The sequence below is a fragment of the Callithrix jacchus genome, chromosome 17 (assembly GCF_049354715.1).
Source record: "Callithrix jacchus isolate 240 chromosome 17, calJac240_pri, whole genome shotgun sequence".
Lineage (NCBI taxonomy): Eukaryota > Metazoa > Chordata > Mammalia > Primates > Cebidae > Callithrix > Callithrix jacchus.
Window position 1 is genome coordinate 14,666,075 of NC_133518.1, and position 24,149 is coordinate 14,690,223.

General features: G+C 40.3%; 1 protein-coding gene across 2 annotated transcripts in view; it reads right to left on the reverse strand.

Annotated features, from left to right (window-relative positions):
- Positions 1-24,149, reverse strand: part of FNDC3B (fibronectin type III domain containing 3B) — a 373,196-nt gene that overhangs the window by 28,270 nt on the left and 320,777 nt on the right. For both annotated transcript variants that reach the window (XM_035277983.3, XM_035277984.3), the window contains exons 17-23: positions 23,814-23,932; positions 21,949-22,054; positions 20,814-20,986; positions 18,641-18,754; positions 18,038-18,187; positions 12,909-13,189; positions 2,515-2,727 (exon numbers count right to left, since the gene is read on the reverse strand). In XM_035277983.3, the coding sequence (XP_035133874.1) occupies positions 2,515-2,727; positions 12,909-13,189; positions 18,038-18,187; positions 18,641-18,754; positions 20,814-20,986; positions 21,949-22,054; positions 23,814-23,932 (1,156 nt within the window). The remainder of the gene's footprint in view (positions 1-2,514; positions 2,728-12,908; positions 13,190-18,037; positions 18,188-18,640; positions 18,755-20,813; positions 20,987-21,948; positions 22,055-23,813; positions 23,933-24,149) is intronic.

A 24,149-nucleotide genomic window follows, 5' to 3' on the forward strand; every position in this document is an offset into this window, starting at 1 on the left:
CTTTGAGAGCCCGCAGGTAAGAAAGTAAAATAATGAGCCTATCTATGGCTCTCGTCTTGGCCACAAGCGGGTTATCTCATTTTGGCCACATTCATCAATAATGCATATGCTAAAGAATATGTGCTTTACAAGTAGATGCTTCTCTAGCAACAAGTTCCATGAAAAAGACAGCTGCCCCTTGGAAAGGAGACACTGTTCTCTTCAACTGCAGAAGCAGGTCCTAAAGAACCCTGAGGAGACTCCATCAAAGACTATGCCAATAATAAGTACTATGATGTATTCAACTCCAGTTGTTCCCCTTGTGTCAAGCTTCAAAGTTAAAGGCTTGAATTCAACGGGCCACTCACTGCAAGAGTTCAGTTTCAAGACACTGAAGAAGGTCATCTTCAAACTAAAATTAGACTGTTTTCATTCTATTAAATCTCAGGAAAAGTATTCACAAATAGAATGAGAATTTATTAGGCTCTGTATTCCCATCACTTTAATAACTTTCTGAGAGCCTTGACAAATCTAATTTAAAAAGATAAATCTGGACTCTAGCTCCTATAATTAAGAAAAATAGTGTTCCTAATGCAGAGTTTTCTTAAATTGTCATTTAAATGTAGGCCAGGCATTTGTTTGACTAACAAGGCAAGCCTTGGGCTTTTTGAAAGGGGAAGAAACAACATGTACTGATGACTAGATTCTGCACCATTTTTTGTCTGGCATATTTAAACGCCTCATGCCAGCAAAGTCATTTGGAAAAGTGCTTGGGCAGCTTTCACTCTATACCCAGGAGCCCCTGTGTCATGTAAAACCCTGGATCAGACGACACGTCTATATAGTTCTCCATATGAGGCACAGTGGGCTGCTGCCCCACACAGGGCAGGATCGCAGCAAGACGGGGTGCCCTTCTTGGGGTAGAGCCTTCTAAGACAGCAGTAGAGGCAGGGCACTGGGAATTGAGAGGCTTTGGCTTTTACCCCAGTTTGGCTAGCTACCAATTTTAACAACTTTTCTGTACTTCACTTTTTTTTTTCTAAAACAGCGCAACTAGAAGATATTTTCCAAGGATTTACTGCCATGGAAGCCACAGGCCTGGAAAAACATGAAAAGACATTTAAAAATTTCCAATGCTAGCTTTATACGTGTATTGTGATTTTTGTTAGTTCACAATTCCTGTTCTTGCCAGCCCTCTCCTGTTGAGTTGTCCCTGGCCAGTAAAATAATAACCCATGAAAACACATCTGAAGGCACACAGCACAGTAAGATGAACGATGTTGTGTATCGGTGAGTATGAATTCAATCTCTCATGAACCTATCAAAAGAAGCCTTATCTTCTCTGTGTTTTCCTCACTAGAACTCATTTTCTCAGGAGGATAATCACTTGTTGCTCTGTCATTAAAATTACCAAGTGTGCAGGTTCTTCAAAGCCAAGCTCAAATGTCACCTCTTTCAAGAAACCTTTCCTGATCTTTTAAACCAGATGGTCTCTGTCTCCTTGAAACTCCCAAAGCACTTTTTCCTATGACACTAATGTTCTATGGCCATTTTAAAAATTGATATTATGCTCCTAGGGATAGGACCTTATGTGCTTTTTAATCAGGCCCACAGGGCCCCACTGCACTGAAATCCATCCAAGTGCCTGACTACAGAGTAGGGGTAGAGACTGGAATAGGGTTTTCTGTGTAACTAGAACAGGTTCCATGTGTAAAGGAACAGTATAGTAGAATGCATAAAAGGAAATGACAGAAATGGCTCCACCCTGACACTGATCAGCATTTTAGCTGTCTTGGTTTTATGGTGATCTCCCATCCCCTTTGCCTGATTCTCTGATGAGGACTTTTGGTAACAGAACATTCTGTCACCATTAACTTTTGCTTGACATCAGACTATTTCTAAATACAGTTTCGCTGCCTGTCTTCTGATCAGCCATTTTCCGAGGAAATGAAGTTAGGTGAAACAAATACTACGTGAAAGGCTGCATTTGATTTTGACAGTCAAGACTGCTTCCCGGGCATGGAGTCTTATGAAGAATCTCCTGTTTGTGCTGGTTAATTTGATATTGCCCTGCCCATGGTTCCAGAGTGCAATCCCCAACTGTACATCACCCACAGCTATTTCACACTGGTAAACATGTTTGTCCTGATGGTTACTGAATATTTAAAGAGGTAACATCTCTTCCTGAGTCTTATTTCCCTCTGCACTCATGACTAATATAAGGCTATTATGTAGTGTGGACTTGAATTTGACAATTTTCTTTAGATAATTTCTCTCCATTATCTGGCTTGATGAAAGAAAACAAAAAAGTGCATATTATCCCATATAGGGAAATCAGGATCTTCAGAATGTTTAGAAATTCCAAATGGAAAATAAAGGGAACTCTGGGTATAAAATGCAGAACTCAAGTCAAAGGAAACCCTTGAGCGAGAAGGAAGAGTGTCTTAGTGCACGCAAATAGGAATGTGCAACTGAGATTTCATCCCACCAGCCAAAGCCACAGAAGCTTCAGGAGCATCGTCGCCTCCACCTCACCTCTTGTTTCTGTCTTCCAGCTGTAGTGTGTACACCATGTCATCAGCAGCATGTGTCTTAGAGTTACTGTCTCCCCATTTTAGCTTCAGGCTCTGAGGACCAGCAGCAGCACATTCTAGCCTAGGAGGCAATGGTGGTAATGGCCGAGTTTTGGCTTTAATGAACTGACTAAATGGTCCAGCTCCAATTTCATTTATAGCCTGAATTCTGATCCTAGAGAAAGGAAAAAAAATAAATAACAGACAATGCAGGTTATAGCAGCAGCAATTCTTCATTTGAAATAAACGCTGAGTGTAGTATTTATTACTTGCTTTTAAGCCAATAACATGGAACGAAGAAAAACCAAGTAACTCAAGACAAACAGAAGCACTGGGTAGCTCAGTGCAAACACTATACTCTCCATTTTTAAAAATAATAGCAAAAAAGCACATAGCAATATATCTCTTAGTTCTTTAATAATAAAAAAAATAGGTTTGTTGTCTCAGGGAAGATATCCTAAAGATACGTCTTTATATTTTGTCCTAGTTACCCTTTACCTGCCTCATGGTAAGTTCTGAAAGTAGGTGAGATATGGAGAATAAACTAAATAGGGGAACAAATGAGTCTCCTTTAGAGTCAAAAACAAAGGACAACTCACCAACAGGACATTTCATGTCTCTCGTTTGCCAGGCTAATCCAACCATCTCCATAAGTCCTTAATTAGAGCTAAGCATGTAGATATTGCTAGTAACAGGATGCCATCCAGAGGTGTGAAAATCTTAGCTGGATATTTACCATGTGCAGCACAGAGTTATGGGTAAGAAAGATATTACCTTTATCGTCTATGAATTTAAAATCAAAGAGTTAAAATGTACATACAAAGTGTTATTTTAGACCAGGTATAGTGGCTCATACCTGTAATTCTAGCAGTTTGGGAAGCTGAGGCAGGAGGATTGCCTAAGTCCGAAGTTTGAGACCAGGCTGGGCCATATAATAAAACTACATCTGTATAAAAAATAATTTAGTGGGAATAGTGGCACATGCCTGTAGTCCCAGTATTCAGTAGTCTATTGTGGGAGAATTGTTTGAGAAACACCAAAATGAACTAACAGAAAATTGGTAGTGAGAAGTACAGGGTTGCTCTTAAGATACCTGAAAATGTGGAACTGGCTTTGGAAGTGGGTAATGGGCAGACACTGGAAGAGTCTGGAGGGCTCAGAAGAAGACAGGAAAGCCTGGAACTTCTTAGAGACTGATTAAGTGGTCATGACCAAAGTGTTGACAGAAATGTAGGCAGTGAAGGCCATGCTGATGAGGTCTCAGATGGAATGAGGAACACTTAAGGAACTGGAGCAAAGAACTTGGCTGCATTGTTTCCATGTCCCAGGGCTTTGTGGAATGCTGAACTTAAGACTGATAACTTAGGGTATCTGGCAAAAGAAATTTCTGAGAGTAAAGCGTTCAAGAGGTGATCTGGCTGCTTCTAATAACCTATGATCAGATATGGGAGCAAAGGTATGACTTAACGTTGGCACTTATAATTAAAAGGGAAGCAGAGAGTACCAATTTAGAAAATTTGCAGCTTGGCAATGTGGTAGAGAAGGAAAGAGTATTTTCAGGAGAATAATCCAAGCAGTCTACAGAGCAACCACTTGCTAAAGAGATTAGCCTGATTAAAAGGGAGCCTGGTGCTAATATTCAAGATAATGGGAAAAATCCCTTACAGGCATTTCAGAAATCTTGGAGGCATAGCCCCTACCCTCCAGAGGTCTAGGAGAACTGATTAATTAACGGCTTCTTGAGGCCTCTTTAGAAGCATATGCTGACACCATGCTTTTTGTATAGCCTACAGAACCAAAGAGTTTGTACAGCCTACAGTTTATTATGAAACAAACAAGTCTCTTTTCTTTATAAATTAAAAAAAAAAGTTATGTGGAAAGGTAAAGGAACTAAAATAGCTAATACAAAATTTAAAAATAAGCATAAAGTTTAAAGAATCACACTACCTGATTTCAGGACTTAATATAAAGCTACAGCAATCAAGTGAGTGTGGTACCAGTAAAAAACATCCAGATCAATACAAGAGAACAGAGACTCCAGAAACAGACCTACACAAACGTGGCCAATTGACTTTTGGCAAAGGTGCAAAAGCAGTCCAGTGGAGAAAGGATAGTCTTTTCAGCAAATGGTGTTGGAATAATTGCATAACAACAGGAGGAAAATAAACCACATCTTCAACCTTGCACCTTACACAAAACTGAGCTCAAAACGGACCATAGATCTAAATGTAGAATATTAAACTTTTAAGAAGAAAACACAGAAGACAGTCTGTTACCTAGAATTAAGTAAAGAGTTTTTGAATATGACACGAAAAGCATGATCTTATATAAAATTTAAAAAATAAAAGAAAAACTAGATTTCATCAAAATTGGAAACTTTTACACTGTTAAGAGAATGAAAACAACCACGGCCAGGATGAAAATATGTGCCAATATTTCATCTGACAAACCATCTGTATCCAGGATGTATAATGACCTCCCAAAACTCGGTTAAGAAAATAATCCATTAAAAATGGGCAGAAGACGAATAGACACTCCACCAGAGAGGACACACAGATGTCAAATAAGGACAGAAAAACATGTCTGACATCATTAGCCATTAGGAAAATGCAACCTAAACCCACAATGTAATACCATTTTGTTAAAACAAAGTGCTGGCAGGGAAAAGGTACAAATGGAACTCTCCTATTTTGCTGGTGATAATGAAAAATGGTAAGGCCACATAGGAAAACAGTTTCTTTTTAAATACATACTTATTACATGACCCAGGAGTCCCAATCCTAGGTATTTACTCTAGAAAAATTAATATTTATGTTCACATAAAAACCTGCACAGAAATGTTTACAGCAGCTCTACTTAAAAAACCTGCACACAAATGTTTATAGCAGCTCTACTTATAATCATCTAAAACCAGATAAGTATGTGCCTCATGGTTTGGAATGTAGTAAACACTCATCTCTGATAAAGTAGAGCAAAAACTCCATTACAAGGGCCTACTTTTCCCAGACTGTTACACTGGGGCTGCATCAAGTCTTCTGTAGATAAAGCAATTGAAGTCTCTCAGTATAACACTGAGACTAAAACCCTTCCTTGCCTCCCACATGAGACTTGTAAGACTGCTTTATGGTATTATGAGAAGAGTTTCTATGACTGCAATGTACAATATTTTTCTGCAACTGGAAATGAAAAGTCTTTTTAAAAAGGCAGTCATCATGATGGCAGAAATTACTACCCTCCTTCCTGTTGTAATCAAGCGAGCGGGAAATCACCACTGAGACAAAGACTAGGCCAAATTGCAGGGTATTTATTGCCGGCGGCCACAGAGGACTCACGTCTCTCTAACCCGCGGCCCCGAAAGGAGGGTGTCAAGACCTTTTATGCCTGTAAACCACCTCCTGGGCGGGGATGAGGGTGAGGGGCTTCAGACATTCCGAGGGCCAGGGTACTTTGGACATTGTGTAAACCACCTCCTGGGTGGGGATGAGGGTGAGGGGCTTCGGACATTCCGAGGGCCAGGGGACTTTGGACATTGTGTAAACCACCTCCTGGGTGGGGATGAGGGTGAGGGGCTTCGGACATTCCGAGGGCCAGGGGACTTTGGACATTCCGATTGTTACTTAAGTGGTTTACAGAAGTCAAGATAAGCGTTAGTTTACACATTGTCTGGGTAGGGTGGAAGTTACAGACCTTAGTTACTTATTACAAGTCTTAGGGGTCAAGATGGCGTGCGTTTGGACTCTTGCCTGTCACATTAGGGTCACAGAGAGCAGTTTCAATGGAAAGCCGAGGTATGGCCGAGGTATGCAGTTTATAGGGCAATTACCATGTCACACCTCCCTTCTCAGGAAAAGGGAATTAGCAGGACACCAAGTTTTAGTCTTTCTTCAATAACCTAACACATTTCCTCACCGACAAGGTTTACAGGAAAGTCCTTGCAGTGTCCAGAACCACCATTCCTTCCCTTTACGCTAGACACAAACATTCCCCAGGCGCCAGAGGCCGAGACGCTCTCTGCCAGCTGCTGGCTCCGCTTCTATTCTAGGTGGTCCTACCCTATGCTCTGTGCTGCCCGAACAGCTCTCAGCTACTTTAATACACACGCAAAAAAATGAGGGAATGAGTTCCTTAAGATTGTCATTCTATTCCACTCAAGAAAAAGAATGCTAAAAGATTTAAATTACTTATGAGAATTTAGAAATAGTTTAGAAGATACAAGCATCGAGACATAAAAATACATTTCGATTTGATATTTCTTTTGGAAATTCATTTATTTTCTCAAAGCCTCTCTAGTATTTCAGTTCTTTACAACTTTAGGTCTATGGTTCTCTCATCTTTCACTGCGTATTTGCTAGGCATATAATCTTAACCTTAACACAAACACACACACACACACACACCACCACCACCACCACCACGAAAACGATGGTAATATTTAATACTCTTTAGCGGTGTGGCCTCTTTGGGAATCTTGCTCATCACTTTGGAGACCTTGGAGAAATTACTGAACACTCTTAAGTAACAGTTTTCTTATGTATAAAATGGGGGTGGTCACTATTTTTTGCACTTACAAAGATGATGACTGAACTAAGATAAGGGACTAAGAAGCACTTTCTAATTTTTAGTATTTTATACTCCACAATAAAATCAGGAGAGGATTCAAGGCAGCCGAAAGCACTAGCAAACGTTCAAGTGTCAATTTTCTGGAGTCACGATGCTGATGCCCTTTTGGAGAGCGTCACGCCTTCCCAACAGTGCCAAGCACAGCGGCACGTCTTCACTGAGGCTGCGCTATGACACCCCCTCTCTTTGTAACATGAGTAACTTGCGGATCCCATCTCTGTCTTTTCTTCCTCCAAGTAATGGCCAAGGATCCAGCAACAGCTAAAGATGGGCTTCTTTATAAGCCATCCGCAGGAAGATGAGGGTGAGACAAAGATCTCAGGAACTGAAGAAAACAATGGCAAGCATCGCTACACACATTGAGAACTTGCTCTGGTCCAGAAAATGTAGTATAGAGTGGGGACTGCCAGGATATCTGCCTTGAGAGATGAGGAAACTAAAGTGAAACTCGGAGAGGTTAAATAATTGGATCTAAATGACACGGTGGCTACTAAGGGTTGGAAACTAGGTTTGACATCTACAATATCATCTCTGACTTCTATGCTGGCCCCATAAGGTAGGAGGTCCTTTGTTTTACAGGTGAAGGCGCTGCAGCTCAGCTAGGTCACGCCAGACACAGGCTAGATCCCGGTGCAAACGGGACCCCCTTTAGGTGCAAAGGCCTTTGTGCATCTGACACATCATACTCTCATATTGTAGCAGGGACCAAATATGGCTACAGATCCCACCAAATGATCATTTTTAATTCAAACCACACTTTCAGTTCAACAATGACCATCTGCCACGAAAGCAGGCATTTAGAAGAGTCAACAAGTTTACTTCACTTTATTCAAACAGCAACTTACCCTGAAATCAACTACCTAGATTTAAAAATACTCAATTCAACCTAACCTACATTTGTATAAAAACTCATTTTGTTTCCGCAAAACATGCACGAACATTTATTTATCTGCATAGCCGATGCACTGAGCTAAGATTATTTCTACTGTGATGTAACATTCAAAATTGAAAAAAAACGAGCACCTGATAAAATGGAACAAGATGATGTCTTGTTGCATTCTGGGGAAAATATAAACGCCCCAGGGCACCAGGGGCTGAGACAGCTGAACAAGGACTAAGGCAGTTACTATCTGTTTTGGTTTAGGGTGAAAAACACAGAATGTGAAATTAATTTCCTAATTCTAGTAAGAGGTGACATTGGACTAATGGGCAAAACAAACATTAACCTGAGGAACCACTCCAGGAATTCACCTCGGAAAACAAAAACTGAGTTTCAAGTTTTATTAACTAGAGTCTATCCCAAATCCAAACTTCAGAAGTTTTCTCTTTAGCTCAAGTAACATGCTAATCTTGAAACTTAGATAAAATCTGCAGGTCTCTTTGTTTTAACTTGCATTATGTCAGTTTAAAAAATCTTTGGTTCCTCAAATTAAGTACAAAAAACGTGGCATTTTCCTTTACAATGTGGAGAAGTGATGTAACCCCGAGCAATTTCTATCTTGGCCAGGCTGATGTGAAAAATCTCCTCCTGTGTCCATGAGTCTGCGATATCCATCAATATACTAATATCATTGATTAAACAAATTAACTAAAGAACCATAATCTTTATAAATTTTGATTAAAAATCCACTATTAAAAGATCGAATTTTATATGCCAAATACACTCCTGCTTTAGAAGACCATAGCCTTCTACAATGCACATACATACACAAAATCAAATTTCCACTACAAAACATATTAAAAGAAGAATGGCTTTTGAAACAAACAAGCTGGGAAGACTTCCCCCATCAGGACTGGCCATCCTGGAACTCAGGAAGTCAAGAGTGTGGCTGTGAGGCAGACGGAGGAGAGGGCCCTGAGGCGAAGGGCTAGGGTAGGAGCAGCCTGAGAAGCAAAAGACGGGCAGGTTTTTACAACACCGCACCCCAGATTATAATCTAATTAAGAAAAATATGAGAGAAGAGAATAATCATCAGAAAACGTCTGAAGTATGAAATCATAACAAATACAGAAAATCCCTTTTGGCGGGGACAAGATGTGCTCGAGTAAAGCTATTCACAGAAGGCTTCCTGAAGTGGGCATCAGAACTGGCTTCCCACCAAGTTCCTGCTCCTGACAGGTCCTTTGACACCAATGCCACCATTCCAGCTCCAGGCACTGTGACTTGCTCCTCTCATACGCTGCTCTGAAGGCAAAAAAACCTTCAAGGAATATGCCAGGTTTCTACAGACAACCTTTCTACCTATCATGTTGTCACAACCCATCTTTCAGTTCATTTCTTCCCTACCAAACATTAACAACAGATTCACTGATAATCACTGTACTCTGATCAGGCCCCATACTAGGTACCTGAGATAATTACTGTACTCTGTGTCAGGCCCCATACTAGGTACCTGAGATAATTACTGTACTCTGATCAGGCCCCATACTAGGTACCTGAGATAATTACTGTACTCTGATCAGGCCCCATACTAGGTACCTGAGCTCTCATCTACAATACCCAAGAACTCTGTTAAGCAGTGAAAGTTATGATCCCTTCTTTTACTGGTCAGGAAACGGAGGCACAGAGGGCTTAAATAACTTGTCAAAGGTTGCAGAGACAATAAATGAGGGACAGGATTGATGTCAAGGCTGTCTGACTCCAGTCTGTTACCACCCAACTACTCAGAACTTGTCTCCTAGTAAAGCCCACCTCACCTCCTTACGATAAAATCTTTTATGATTCACTTCTTGGCAGCTTAACACAGTGCTTACCATATAGTAAGGACTCAATACATGTTATTTTTAAGCCTTTTTTTACTTAGCAAAAGGAGTACAAATGAGCATAACTTAAAACAAATCTATTTTAAGTTCTGGTTGCCTGCCAGCTCAGTCTGAGTCAGGCATATAAGGTTGTTGAAAAAAAGTAATCTCAGGCAGCCTCACTAACTGCTCAGGATGGAGAACTCAACAGTCCTGGTCTCCTCTGAGCCAGCCAACAAGATCATTCCTGGAAATCTGGGCACTTCACGTCAGAGAGGACATCGAAAACCAGAAAACATTCAAAGAAGAGGATGGAGGCAGTTAAGAGTTAAGCCACGCTAGTGAACACAATGTAAGTGATGGTGGGGGCAATGAAATGAGACACAGCTGACGTTATAAGGGTGTTTAGGACTCCTCGGGGGCTTACCAAATTGCAGTCTACAGGAGGAAGGCTCGGACACCCGGATTTTGAAAAGGCTCTCCAGGCAACTCTTCTATATGTTGACATTTAACAATCACTGCTCTGGAGTAGAGGTTTTCAAACTTTCGTAAGCATCAAAAACTCCTCAAAGATTAATTAAAGCACCTAGTAGTAGGCCCCACCTCTAGATTTTCTAATTGAGTAGGTTTGGGGTGGAGCCTGATAATTTGCATTTTATCGAATTCCCAGATGATGCTAATGCTGCTGGTCCACGGCCCACACTTTGAGAACCACTGCTGTCAAGTTCTAAGGCCAAGAGTTGAATTTAGATATACAGAGGTTTATCCACAAATAGAATGGACTGCCTGGCAAGTGGAAGCTAGACCCACAGTCCCTGTCACTGAAGATGCTCAAGCCAAGGACTGGGAAGGGGTGAAACCAGGTGATCCTCTGACTCTCTTATATTGACAAATCTATGGCTACTTGGCTGAAAACACACAAAGCAAAGTTAGGTTTTTCCGTTTTAGTAATTATTTTTCCTTCAAACTAAAGGGGAAATGCAATTTCTAACTCCATTAGAAACTGAAAGGAATGCCTTTAAAAGCAGCATTGTAATTCCAATGCAATATCTATAGAGTGTATTAGCAAGCCAATGGCTAAGGAGTATGCTATAATAGCACCCGTGGAGAAATGACTGATCCATTGGAAAACCTTTTTTGCATTAATAAATTTACTAAAGAGGTGTTCAATCCTGTCCTGGCAACACAGAGAAAGAATAAGCTTGGTGTGAGAACAATATATAACTGCTGAAGGCTTAAAAAATAGAAGCAAGTCTTTTTTTATTTTTTGAGATGGAGTCTCTCTCTGTGGGCCAGGCTGGAGAGCAGCAGCGCAATCTTGGCTCACTGCAACCTTCGCCTTCTGGGTTCAAGCAATTCTCCTGCCTCAGTCTCCTGAGTAGCTGGGATTACAGGCGTGTGCCACTATGCCCAGCTAGGTTTTGTATTTTTAGTAGAGACATGGTTTCGCCATGTTGGTCAGGGGGGTCTTGAACTCCTGACCTTGTGATCCGCCCACCTTGGCCTCTGAAAGTGCTAGGATTACAGGCGTGAGCCACCGCACCCAGCCCCAGAAACAAGTCTTTTATCCAAGCTCCATGGCCTGCTTAAAATGTTTCATTCCACATGTTTTCATCTAGAACATCATGATCTGTGCATTTATATTTTAACCAATTTATAGGACAGAAAAAGACTAAGTAAAAGTTGATTGGGCCAAAATTATACCTTTAGTTCCTTGAAATATTTATTTTGTATTTTCACTATAGTTATTGCAATTATGTTTTTGAAACATAAAACAAGACTCTGGGTTGACCAGACTTCTATTAATGCTATATAGTATACCCACTGTGTACTATGGAAACTAAAATTCCTAAAGCTGTAAACAGGTTGGGCTTAAATATGAATTATTTTTACTAGCTCAAGTATGAAATGTCCAATTTATAATTTGTTGATTGGCCAGCAAAGACTGTCTGAAGGTTTTTTTTTTTTGGCCAAGAACATACTGTATGACTAGGACCAACAATATGACTTTTCTAAAGCTATTTGATTTCCATGTAATCTGTCTAAAATGGTATCTTCAAAGCTATCTTATAAGGAAAAGGCATTCTCCCAATGTGAGTTTCTTTTCACATTCGGCTCAATATACTAGCCTTGGCACATTAATACTGAATTAAATTACTTATGCTATATTTATTAAATACTTTTTTTTTTTTTTAAAAGATGGGGTTTCAACATGATGGCCAGGCTGGTCTTGAACTCCTGATGTCAGGTGATCCACCCACCTCGGCCTCCCAAAGTGCTAGGATTACAGGCATGAGCCACCATGTCCGACCCATTAAATACTTTCTAAATAGAGTCTTGAGGTTTTACTATCCAAATCTAAGCTCACCTTTCCATAGTTCCTATGCTACTAAACCATTTCATCTTCTCTGTAACAGAATGATCCTCTGTGGTACTTTGTGGATGTGGAAGATATTTTTGATAAATTCATTTGTTACCTAGCATTTCCTTAGTAAAGAATAATTCTCAACATGTGTTCCCTCAGTTGAGCCCTTGAGCTCTTGATAAAAAACTATAGGCTGTTGAATAAAAGTCAACATTATCTCCAAGGCCATCCTTTTGGAAATCGTAAAAGTTTCACCATCATCTAAGCCACACTTAAGGTTGGCACAATATCTGGAAGCAGCAAAATTCTTGGGCTATCATATTGCCAAAGCCCTTTTATAATTTCTGCCTTGAATGTTCAGAGAACGGACTTGAGGATTTGAGTCCACTCTGGGGTAGAGATGGGTGTGGGTCAGAGTGAACACAAAACAGTTCAGTGAGTCCCTGAACTGGTGTGGCTTTTACACAGGTTTTCTGGCCTTAGGGATCAAGGTGGGATAGTACCCTGGACATCTAGGCTCTTAGAAACTGCTGGGAGATTGATATTCACTTGGTAATTTTCTCCTAGAGATTTACTTAGAGCCCCAAGCGCTGATGTGTTGATGCAGATTTCTGCTCCCCTGCACTCACCGGTAGGTGGTTTCTGGAAGGAGATCCTTCATAACGTGGGAGGTGGTGTTGCCCACGGTAATGCTAGTGTCTCCAAGATCAATGTTGTAAGCAAGGATTTCAGATCCGTTATTGCACGGCTCTTCCCAGTTCAGTACAAGGCACGCAGAAGGTGAATCAGGGTGGGCACTGAGGGGCTCCTCCTCCAGGACACAGAGAGTACAGACAGGGTCAGGGGGAGACGCTGGTGTCTGGCAGAGGACAAGTTCACTGTACGGCCCTGCTCCTGCTTGATTGAAGGCCTACAAAACAGAACAGCAAGACAAAGACCATATTACACCATCAGCACATTTTGATGCCTGGAGTTAGCTGCCATTCAATAAATCTAAAGTAGTATCTACTTCCAGACATGGAGCTAGAAATAAATCCTAGAAAATATCTACTATCTGCTGACCACCTTCCAAAAAATGCCAACCACATTTTTCCCATTATTAAAGCAAAATGTGGCCGCCATCATTTCTTATGAAAAATAATTATAAAATAACATTTTATAATTGCATGATCGATTTCAGTTTATACATGTCTTAGGTGGTTTTCATAACCTTTCATGGTAGATCTTAAATGGTAGGTATTCTTATCTGCCTTTCACAGAGATGAGAACTCAGAGTCAGATTAGACAATTTAGGCCTGAAATTTAGAGGCAAAGCTGGGACTGGAATCCAGTTCATCTGACTTAAGTCTAGAGTTGTCCTGGAATAGCAATAGGAATTCTGGAAAAGGCCTCTACTCGTTTCCACATGGATCATAAACTCATACCTGAAGTCGCTCCTCAGCACTCACCTGACACTACCCAAGAGCAACAGCTGACAGGATGATCACGCCCAATCTTTCACCTGCTTATTCATCACTCGGTCTCCAAGATGCCACACTGGTTTCTCCTCCTCCCTTACCTGCTGCTGCCTCTCAATCACCTTAACTGGTTGATACCATCGCACTGATCTCTTAACGCTGGTGAGTATCGTCACTCAGTACTTGGGTAACTCCTCTTGTCTACCTCTACTCAAACTTTTGGAGATGTCATCTTGTCTCAAGGAGTAAATGCCACTGATAAACGACTCCCAAATTCGGATGTGCAGCCCAGACCTCCGAATACCGGTCTAGGGTTATCTGCATTCAACTGCTGAGTATCTCCACTTGTATGTGCAATAGGCATCCCAGACGCAAATGTCCACACAGCTCCTCATTCCCATCCCGTCCCTCCTTACAAAAGCCTGACTGCATCTCCTGTGGTTCATCTCATCCTTCAGAGCACTCACGTCAGAACCAAGTCATCCCCGGACACCTTTCTTCCTCTCATACCCCTCCAGGCCATCAGCACATCCTGTATCACTCTACTCCAACGATACTGTCTCGCATCTGGTTATTTTGATGTCCTTCTAGCTGGCATCTATGTTGGCCCTTGCTAAACAGTATACATTCACAGCAATCAGAGTGATTCAGTTAAAACATGAATTGGGATTTTTGGTTCAAATTCCTTCAGTGGGCTTCCATCTTACTCAGAATCAACTTTGAAGTTCTCACAAAACTCTACAAGACCCTACGTGATCTGCTGTTCACCACCACTCCCCTTCAGAAACCCAGTAGCACTGTGACTTCACTGCCTGCTCCTCTCGCCTTTACTTTCCTGCTCCAGCTACCCTGGCTTCCCTGCTGCTCCACAGGGACACCAAGTTCGCTGCCTCCTCGGGGCCTCTGCACTAGGCTGCTCCTCCTGTCCTCGGGGCCTCTGCACTAGGCTGCTCCTCCTGTCCTCGGGGCCTCTGCACTAGGCTGCTCCTCCTGTCCTCGGGGCCTTTGTACTTGGCGGCTCCTCCCATCCAGAAAGCTTTTTCTCCAGACATCTGAAGAGCTCGCTCCATCACCTTCATTTGAGAGAAGGTCTGTAGGTGTCACCTGTTCGGCGAGCCCTCTCTGAACACATTGAAACTTGCAGTCCTCCCCGCTGCGGTCTTCCACATTTCCCAATTCCCTTCTTTGCTATACTTTACATCAGGACACTTAATCATTCACACAGTGTATAGTATATTTACTCCTCTGATTAGAAAGCAAGTTACGTAAGAGCGAAGTTGCCCGTCTGGCTCACTGTTGTATTTCTGGCAGCTGTACTTGAAACAGAGTGTGTTCCATCAATGTCATCAAGATTTTCTTTCTTATAAACACATTTGGCAGATTTCTTACACACGTGAATGTACTCCAAAACTTAGTTCTCGTTTAGTTTATTGGACAGTTTCACAGCTGAAACTCTACTGGAGTATTTTGTCCTATCTATTTCTGTTTGATTACAATACCTCAACACCTCAACTCTCTTTTTGGAAAAATTTTAACATCACAAATTATTTTACGAGTATTTTTTTTGTGATTTTGGTACTGATATAAATGTATCACAGGGGCAGAAAAATAGAATATCATGGAGCCCGATGTTTGTATCAACTAAAGCTTTGTATCACCATATCACAAACAGACAAGAACCAGGCTTTTAAGAGTTAGAGCTTTGTTCAAACCTCGATTCCATGATTTAATAACTGTGTGATCTTAGGTGAGTTAATGTCTCTAGGCTCGTTTCATCAGCTGTAAAACGGGGACAATAATGCCTAATTCATAGTTACTGTAAAGAATAAATTGGTTAATACGTAAAATCCTGGCAGAGTATTAGGCTGACAGTAGGAGCTATACTTCCTTCCTTCCCACTGGGAAAATCGTGAACAAAATCGTATTTTCTCTATTTTTTCAAACATCTTTTTATTTTGTACTATTTTTATACTTGGGGAAAAGTTGCAAAAACTGTAAGAGAAATTTCTGTGTATCTCTCGCTCTGCTTTTCCGAAGAGAAAGATGTTACAGAACTACAGAATAATAATCAAAATCAGGAAATCATCACTGGTACTACACTATTACCAAAGAGACCTAATTAGAATCTTACCCGTTCTTCCAATGTTCTTTTTCTATTCCAGGTTCCTACTTTCTTTTAACTCGCTTGGCTCTATAGAAATCATTTCTTGATTTACACCACATTTTATTACCAGTTTTCAAATAAAATTTAATCCAAAATCATCTTTTCGTAAATAATAGTTTGCCCATGAAGAGAATTTCATTGGTACTTAATTAAAATAGTCCTAAGAATATCAAAATTCAAAAATTCCTGAGCAAAACAAGAAATGTTCCACCAAATTTCTATAAAACACAGTATAGGTATTATAATAATTAAATTATTATTATTATTTTGAGACAGGCTCTCACTCTGTCACTCAGGCTGGAGTACAGTGTGCAGTCACAGGTCATTAGAGCCTTGACCTTTCCCGCCTCAGGCTCCTGAGTAGCCGGGACTCCAGGTGCCTGGCTAATTTTTGTACTTTTTTTGTAGAGGAGGGGTTTTGCCATGCTGCCCAGGCTGTCTCGAACTTCTGAGTTCAAGTGATCAGCTGGCCTCAGCCTCCTGCAGTGCTGGGATTACAAGTGTGAGCCACCATGCCCAGCCAATATTTGAGGTGCCAAATATTAAAAAAAATTGGGGTTTAATTTGACTTTATAATAATATTGAATGAAAATAATTCATATTTGGTCCACAAATAACAATACATCAATATAGAAAAGAGACCCTTTTACTGGCAATAATCCTTTAGCGTGGCAACGGTAATTTTAAAAGTACTACCCACTTCAAAAGGTCTAACTCACTTTATTATAAATAAGTATAGGCATTTGAAAAATATATTTCTACTCCTGTTAATACAAGAAGGCAAGATTATTATGCAGGTTCTATTCTTATTAATGTATCTTTTATAATGCAGCTCTGGGAAATCAACACTAAGACAACATATACTCTGAAAGAGAAAAGAGGAAATATAATAACATTTTAAAGAAACACCAAAACCTTAATGGAGTGAAGCTCTTTATTGGGGTGGCAGATGGCTGTTTAGTTATATCCTGCCTTGATACAAAAACAAGAGTGTGGCACATACCTCCCTAATGTCAGCATCACTATTATAAAGATCAGTTAGTTTGCTGTGATACTGACTCACTGTCAAAGGTTAATTACATCCCAGGTGCTTCATTGGAGAAGCAAGAAAGGTATATAACAAAAGAGTTCAATCAAAAATGTTTCAAACAAAGCAGACTTCAGAATTTAACAGAAATGCTTCAGTTGATCTGGAAAATTAAGGTATGAAGGGAATATTTCCTCCAAAGAGGCCAGAGACATTGGGTATATTTGTAATAAGAAATTTGATCCGTGACTTAAATCAGGTAGGAACTTGATTTTGGCATCTCTGCTTCTTTATCTATTCAAATCTAAATGTGTATGAAGACAGGCTCTTCAAAGTCAATAACCACATCCGGTTCATCTTTTTATCTCTCTTCCTGATCTTCCTTTCATCCTAGTACAAAGTACTATAGTGCTCAAGAAACGTTACTCAACAAATAGAAAGAGAAGAATAAAGAACTCTATTGTCTTGAGACACTAGGGTTTTACATAGAAAAAATAATAACATATCCAAGTGAGTAAAATCAATGTAAACCCATGGTTATCGTCACTCTGGGGGGGTTAGGCTATGAACCAATTTTTCTTGATGTTGTTCTATCTGGACTCCCAAGTGGAAGCTTACAGATAACCAGCCTTGATAATTGTCACTAGGAGGTGGGGTCCTGTACTCTAATGCAGACTAGTCCAAATTATTTTTGACTCTATTTAACAACTCGTAAAATAATTTTCTGTCTTCCGCCAGTTCTAAGAGTCTTTCCCACTGAAATGTGCCTCTCTGGGGAATGAACAGAAGGCTCCTTCCCTAAGCAGCTGCATCATCTTTCTCTTGGACTTGGGTCATTTATTCAGCAAACTGATGAACAGATAAGCTACAAGGGTGGTGAGAAGCAGAATGGAGAGGAATCTGGTTTTGCTCTTAAGTTTCAGAATTTCCTAGAGAAAAGGAAATAAACTGCAAAATACCAAAACAACCAAATTTATTTTCATTTAAATGACTTTTTTTCAATATGATCCTTTCTGACAGCCTCTGTCACAAGCCTTTGAGTGGGTTTCCCAAAGTGTCTTTCATGGAACACCAGTCCTTGTGAGTAACATCCAAATAATGTCAACCTACCTGTAGTCTACAGCAATATTGTGCAGCAGGCAACAGGTCTCTTATTTCAAAATGGGTGTCTGTCCCATGATAAATGACTTCTAAGGATTCTTCATCTTCTCCCCATTCCAACCTGTACTCTGAGATGTCAGCACCAGAACTATCAGGACTCTGGAAAGGCAGAAATTAGTTAATCATTCCACTGAGAAGAGAGCCCTATTGTGCTTGTATTCAATGAACTAAAATGGGAAAGAGGGCCGCAAGCCCCAGAATATTCCAAATACATACAAAAGAAAGGCATGATCACAAATATATACCCCTACTATGTACTGACAAATTTTTTTTAATTTAGAAATTTAAAAATAAAATAAAAATTTTTTAAAAAGAAAGGCATGAGAAACAATTTCCTGTCAATTCTGACTATGGTAAAATTTCCACAGTTCTAAATGACATAAACAAGTGGTAAGTACGAAGGGTGACTACTATAGGATACAGAGGAAAAAAAAGAAAACAAATCATCTGCGTGTGCATTTTGGACTTGTAGCTTCCTTTTAACTTGTATTTGTATTTGGGAGTAGATAAAATAGAAGAAACAGAAGTTGATGCAGAATATGGCTGACTTACCTCCCAATTCACTAAGACACATCCATCAGGCGTAAAAGAAATACATGGTGCTTTGCACTGTCCAGGGGGTCCTGCGGCAGTGGTAATTTCGGAGACATCAGAATAGGGACCGTACTGAAAGAAAACACACACACACGTATGTATATATGTGTGCGTGTGTGTGTGTGCGCGCGCACGCGCATAAAAGCTTATAACCAAATAAAAGCTAGGCTAACATCATCATCAACACAATTAATTAACAAATACTACCCAATGATTTTCACTTTCAATTCAATGTGTAAGTTTTTCTCCTGTGTACTTTCCCTGAATAGTAGATATCTCTCATTTTTTAAAATGGAAAATAATTAGTTGGTTGACAAAATATTTTTCCTTTCTTAAGACATCCAAAATAAAAACATGCTGATTTTTGACACAACAGGGCAATCTGCTTTCATATTTCTCAGTGGACATCCAAGAAAACTAAGTCGGATGCCCACTGCAGTTTAATTTTTAATCCATAAAAATATACTTGGAATTGGTGGTGATCAAATTTTAGGTATTTCTTCTAGTGACTGGCATTTTCCATTTTGAAAACGGATGCTTCTGTAATGTTTTCTCAGTGTGTTCCCACCACTTCACCTACGCCAGGGTACACACTGCACTTTTACCATCGGTGACCACACTGCTCAGAGCCAGGAATCGCTAGTTAGCACAACTTGAGAGAGTCACAGCCACCCGAACCACCCATTTTAATGGCGGCATATTTGATTCTTCAAAGGTTTGGGGCAAAGAGTAAACACTTTCCAGGCTAGCAAAATATATGACTATACTTTTCAAAATGGGGAAAAAACATGGAAAAAAAAAAAAACCACCTCTCAACATAACATGCAAAGATACTGAGGAGTCGGGGGAAGCTCTCTGAAATGGGACCTCAGAAGATGACTACAGCAATACATATGGCTGATTTCTAACACAACAGGGATAAACCCAAGCTGAAGACAGCTTCTTTATAGGATTAATCAGTGAAAGGGCTGAGAAAGTACAATTCATGCCGGCCCAGCTGCACACCGATCTCTGCTGAGGCACTGAGTTAACTGAAGAGTTGATGGGAGAGTGGGTAGACACAACAGTGTGTTCACCATCATCCGTCTTTTCGTTCACATGACTGTAAGTTCTGGTGCATAAGAGTTAATGTTTAGACTTTTTTGTTTTCATTTAAATATCACTGTTGTGTCTGAAATTCTTTTCTATTGGACAATTACAAGAAACCCAGTTCTAGGCGCTCTGCCAGGAATAGCTATTCTTTTACTCCTTTACTTTCTTAGTAAATTTGCTTTCACTTAAAACAAAAAAGTCACTGCAAGTTGGGCTTTTTTGTTTTTTAAAGAAATCATCAATTAATTAATTATATTTATTTGCATAGACCCCATCTATGCAAACCACTGGGACTTGGAGGGGGCTTTTAGCATTAGCTGGCTTTACCCACATCCTTCTGATCTCTTTAACGCTTCATCAATCTCTGGCCCCACCCCAAAGCCCCACAGTTACTGGGACTCTCACTGCTCATTATGAATCTCCCCCCAAATTCACATCATTTGGCAACTTCAAAGAAAAAAAGGATAACCACCTTTGTGGATATAATACAGACAAATACATTCTCAATCTCTGATAGCCCCACTTGACATCTCCAGATGGAGCAGAAGAAAGGCCAGAGTCCTACAGTTTTCACTTGAAACAAAACAAAATCCAGTGAGCTGGCGTCGCCAACCACTACCCCTGTCTAGTTGTAGAAACTGACCTAAGACGTTGCTGGTTCATTTAGATGAGATGGTATAAAACTTTCATTACAACTATGATCTAGTCCTAACTTCCCTTAACTGATAAAGTCAACAGGAGGAGAAGACATTTTCTAAAAATTATTGAAAGTATCTACCGGGTGATATCCTTATTAACCTTGAATGTGATCTTAATAGAATGATACGAGGACAAAAGAAACAGAAAACTTCTAATGCTGGGTGTATATGAAATCACAACAGTTATCAACTCAGAATTAAGATTTACAGACACTTCATCAATGGTTGTCAAGGTTGCATCAATACTGCCAAAAATTTCAGGAGGGTAGAGAGACGTGCTGGCACCTTGGGCTCTGGTTATGCATTCTGATTCTGGTTACAGTGTATAGGCTCATACTCACCCCTCCGTCATTCAGAGCCCTCACCCGGAAGCGATACACGGTTCCGGGAAGCAGGTTGCCAACAGTGCACTCCAGCTCTGGGCCATGGTACACCTCCGAGGCTACGTCTTCAGGCTCCGTCATCTCCACGCTGTACTCTGAGACCTCACAGCCACTTTCAGATGCAGGAACATCTGGGAATAAAGAACTTTTTTCATCTTAGAACACTTTGGGGCTTCCAATTGACCAAACTGCACCAGATTTCACACAGTTATGCAAAATATCACAAAGGCAGCCTGTCCTCATTATCTCCCTTACAAAAAAATCCTTGCCCAACAAAGAAAAAAAAAGAGATATAAAAGTAAGAGTTTCTGAATGATGTTATCCACACTCTCCAAAGCAAGTCCATTTATTTAATTACACTGACAATATAATCCCAAAATAATAGAACATGAGATATATTCCTTCATATTCTGAAGCTAGGTAAGTGGAAGAAAAAGAGGGACAAATAATCTCTTATCTCTAACTTGAAACCAAAGGTCATACTAAATCAAAAGACAGCACCCCAAATTGGAGCAATTTATTATATTTTAGACATAAAAGTAGTGGGAAAAATAGTCTGCTAGAGAGTTCTGTACATCTGTGCTTATAATTTTACATGTTGTATAACTGCTAGCACAAGAATACAGCTTAAGTCAATACAGTAAAAACGTCGGGACCCACAGGACAAGGCAGCAGAGGTGATACACACAAAGACGAGGAAGAGTCTGATGTTATCTTAGAAACCATTCTTTGGTTTAATATCTAAATTGAGCACAAAAATCTTTTTTCCAATAATAAAGTTTAAAACTTCTTAACAAAGACTGGATGTTCTTGAAATATTCCCTAGAAAAGTGTCCCCTGAAGCGTGGAGGACGAGCAATGAGTGTGGGACCATGAGGAAGAGGAGGGTGAGGGGCAGTGTAGGGGTGCGGATGGGGGAAACTGTACATATAAAAAACCTGGGTCAACGTACTTCAAAAGAAACATGGACATTTCCAACAGACAGAAACATATATGGTCTGTAGAAGCAAGCTTTGAAACTTAACTACAAAGCCTAAGTCTTCATCTCCGATTGTCCAAACTGTTAATGTCAACGTGAAGGTTTGTTACTCACCCCACTCCAAGTGGACTTCTTTGTGCTTTGGTCTACCCAGCACCCTCGGTGGTCGACACTGACCTGGTGCGATGCTTAGTGTGCGAACAGGGAGACTTTCAGAACACTGCAGGAGAGACACCAGAGAGAACCATCTCTCAGTCACTGCGAATTTCTCAGACCTCTAGACACCAGGCAATTCCACCCCATAACTGTAAATGTCATCGAAAAGGGGTTACATGCTAAATGTGTACACATTATGGTATGCTTTGAATGCTATTGAGATCTTTACGTGCATCTATTTGTGCGTGTTTTAAGGGTGGATATAGACTGCAATATGGCACTGGGAAAAAACAAGAATGTTATTTTTGAAGTTAGATTAGCAGACATGAGTACCGTATACCCTAAGCACACAATCCTTTTCCTTTAAATCAAAATTAAACACCCTTCATGAGGACAGAAGAGAACACAAGACGACAGCTGGATGAAATTTTCAAATGGTACGGTAAATGGCCAACCATTCACATACACAGCAGAAAAGCAAATAAACTCAATATTAATCAACCAACTCTGACATTAACCAGCAGGTTCTGTTAATGCTAAAATAAGTAGGCCTTTATTTTGCAGGATCTGGTTGTATAAGGCTACTGGTAGGGAAGCTGACTGACTTCCTGAGACGGGAGAAAATCAGGTAGAGCTATACAGCTCAACCACATTCAGTTTCCTTCCCGAGGAGTGGCACAGAGGAAATGAACTCTATGCGTCTGAGCAGTTCAGCCTCAGTGCTACTGCCACACACATTGGAAATGCTGCTGATCATCTCAGCTTTTATTTGGATTTACTCCGCCCTGGGAGGCATTCCAGACAGCTTTAGCACTGGACAGAGAGGGTCGAGCTGGACGGTCTTCTCACAGGGAGTGTCTACGGGCAATCAAGATGGTCTGCTACCATCCTTGGGGCAAAAACAAAGTAAACATAAAAACTGATGTTGCAAGTGGGTTGACTGAAAAATCAGGCCTTCAAATGGCAGGTATTCTTTTGAAAAGTCAGGCTGTAAGCTACCGTCTCTCCTTCTCTTCCATTCTAAATAGTAGTGGTTTCAAATCATAATATTAAACATCTCCACAGTGAATATATCTTTTGGCATCGCGTGTCTCACTTTTCTGAATGTAAGTTAAAACCTTTTAGGTAACAATGATCTCATCTCTAGAGTACTCCGTGTGTATTTATTAGGTTGTTTTGAGCCTACGAGCGTACTATGTGGTTGAAACTAAGGCTCCTGGGATGCTGACTGACTGGTTTAGGGTCATATCAATAGAAGAAACAAGGGAATGGCTGTTGCCTACAGATGTGTACGTTGGGCACACCACACAACTTCAGGAGGTGCCGTTCAGCTCGGTCATCAAGGATTTACATTGTTTTTACAACAGCTTTCCAGCAGGTGGCAGTAAAACACCTTGAGGAAGGTATGTCTCAAATTCTTAAAATTGACAGATGTGGTAACAGCAGAGCTGTGCAGGTCTTATCTTTTTTACTCTTAATTCTATAGTTTTTAACCAATGCAATAACCAAGGCCTTTTTTATTTAGTCAATGCAAATTCTAGACAGTTTTCAACTGTCACAGGTGATTGTGTAAAAGCCTTCTGAGAAATAAGTGACAAATGTACCTGAAAATCCCACAGTTCAGTAGGGAATCATTTAGACCTGTCTTTTATACCTCTAAAGAGCAATTCAGAAAGCTCTATTTTTCATTCCCTGAGGTCATACTATCAGGTTGCATTACCAAGACACATTGTTTAAATTGCAATTTTATTCCGATGTTGTATACAGACAGCTAGTGTGAATTTGATCAAAGAGGTTTACTTTGATATGGAAACAAAACCGACCTGACTGTGTCCGCCAGTACTGATACAGCATGCTCGGAGTTTGTACAGAGTGCCTGGTTTCAAGTGGGTGAAGGTATATTCGGTAGCCGACCCACTGTACGACACTTCCCACTGATTAGCTGTAAAACGAGATAGGCATGAATTTACGCCACCGTTAAAAATGTAGTGTATCAACCATTACTGGCAAGAAAAAGCTCTGTTTCCAGGAAAACCGACATCATCTTTTTCTTTTTAAATACTCAGAAAGCTCTGTTTGTTGTTGTTGTTGTTAACAAAGTTAAATACCGAAATAACATGGGGTCATATTTAACACTTAGTGCTGCTGGTAGACCACTT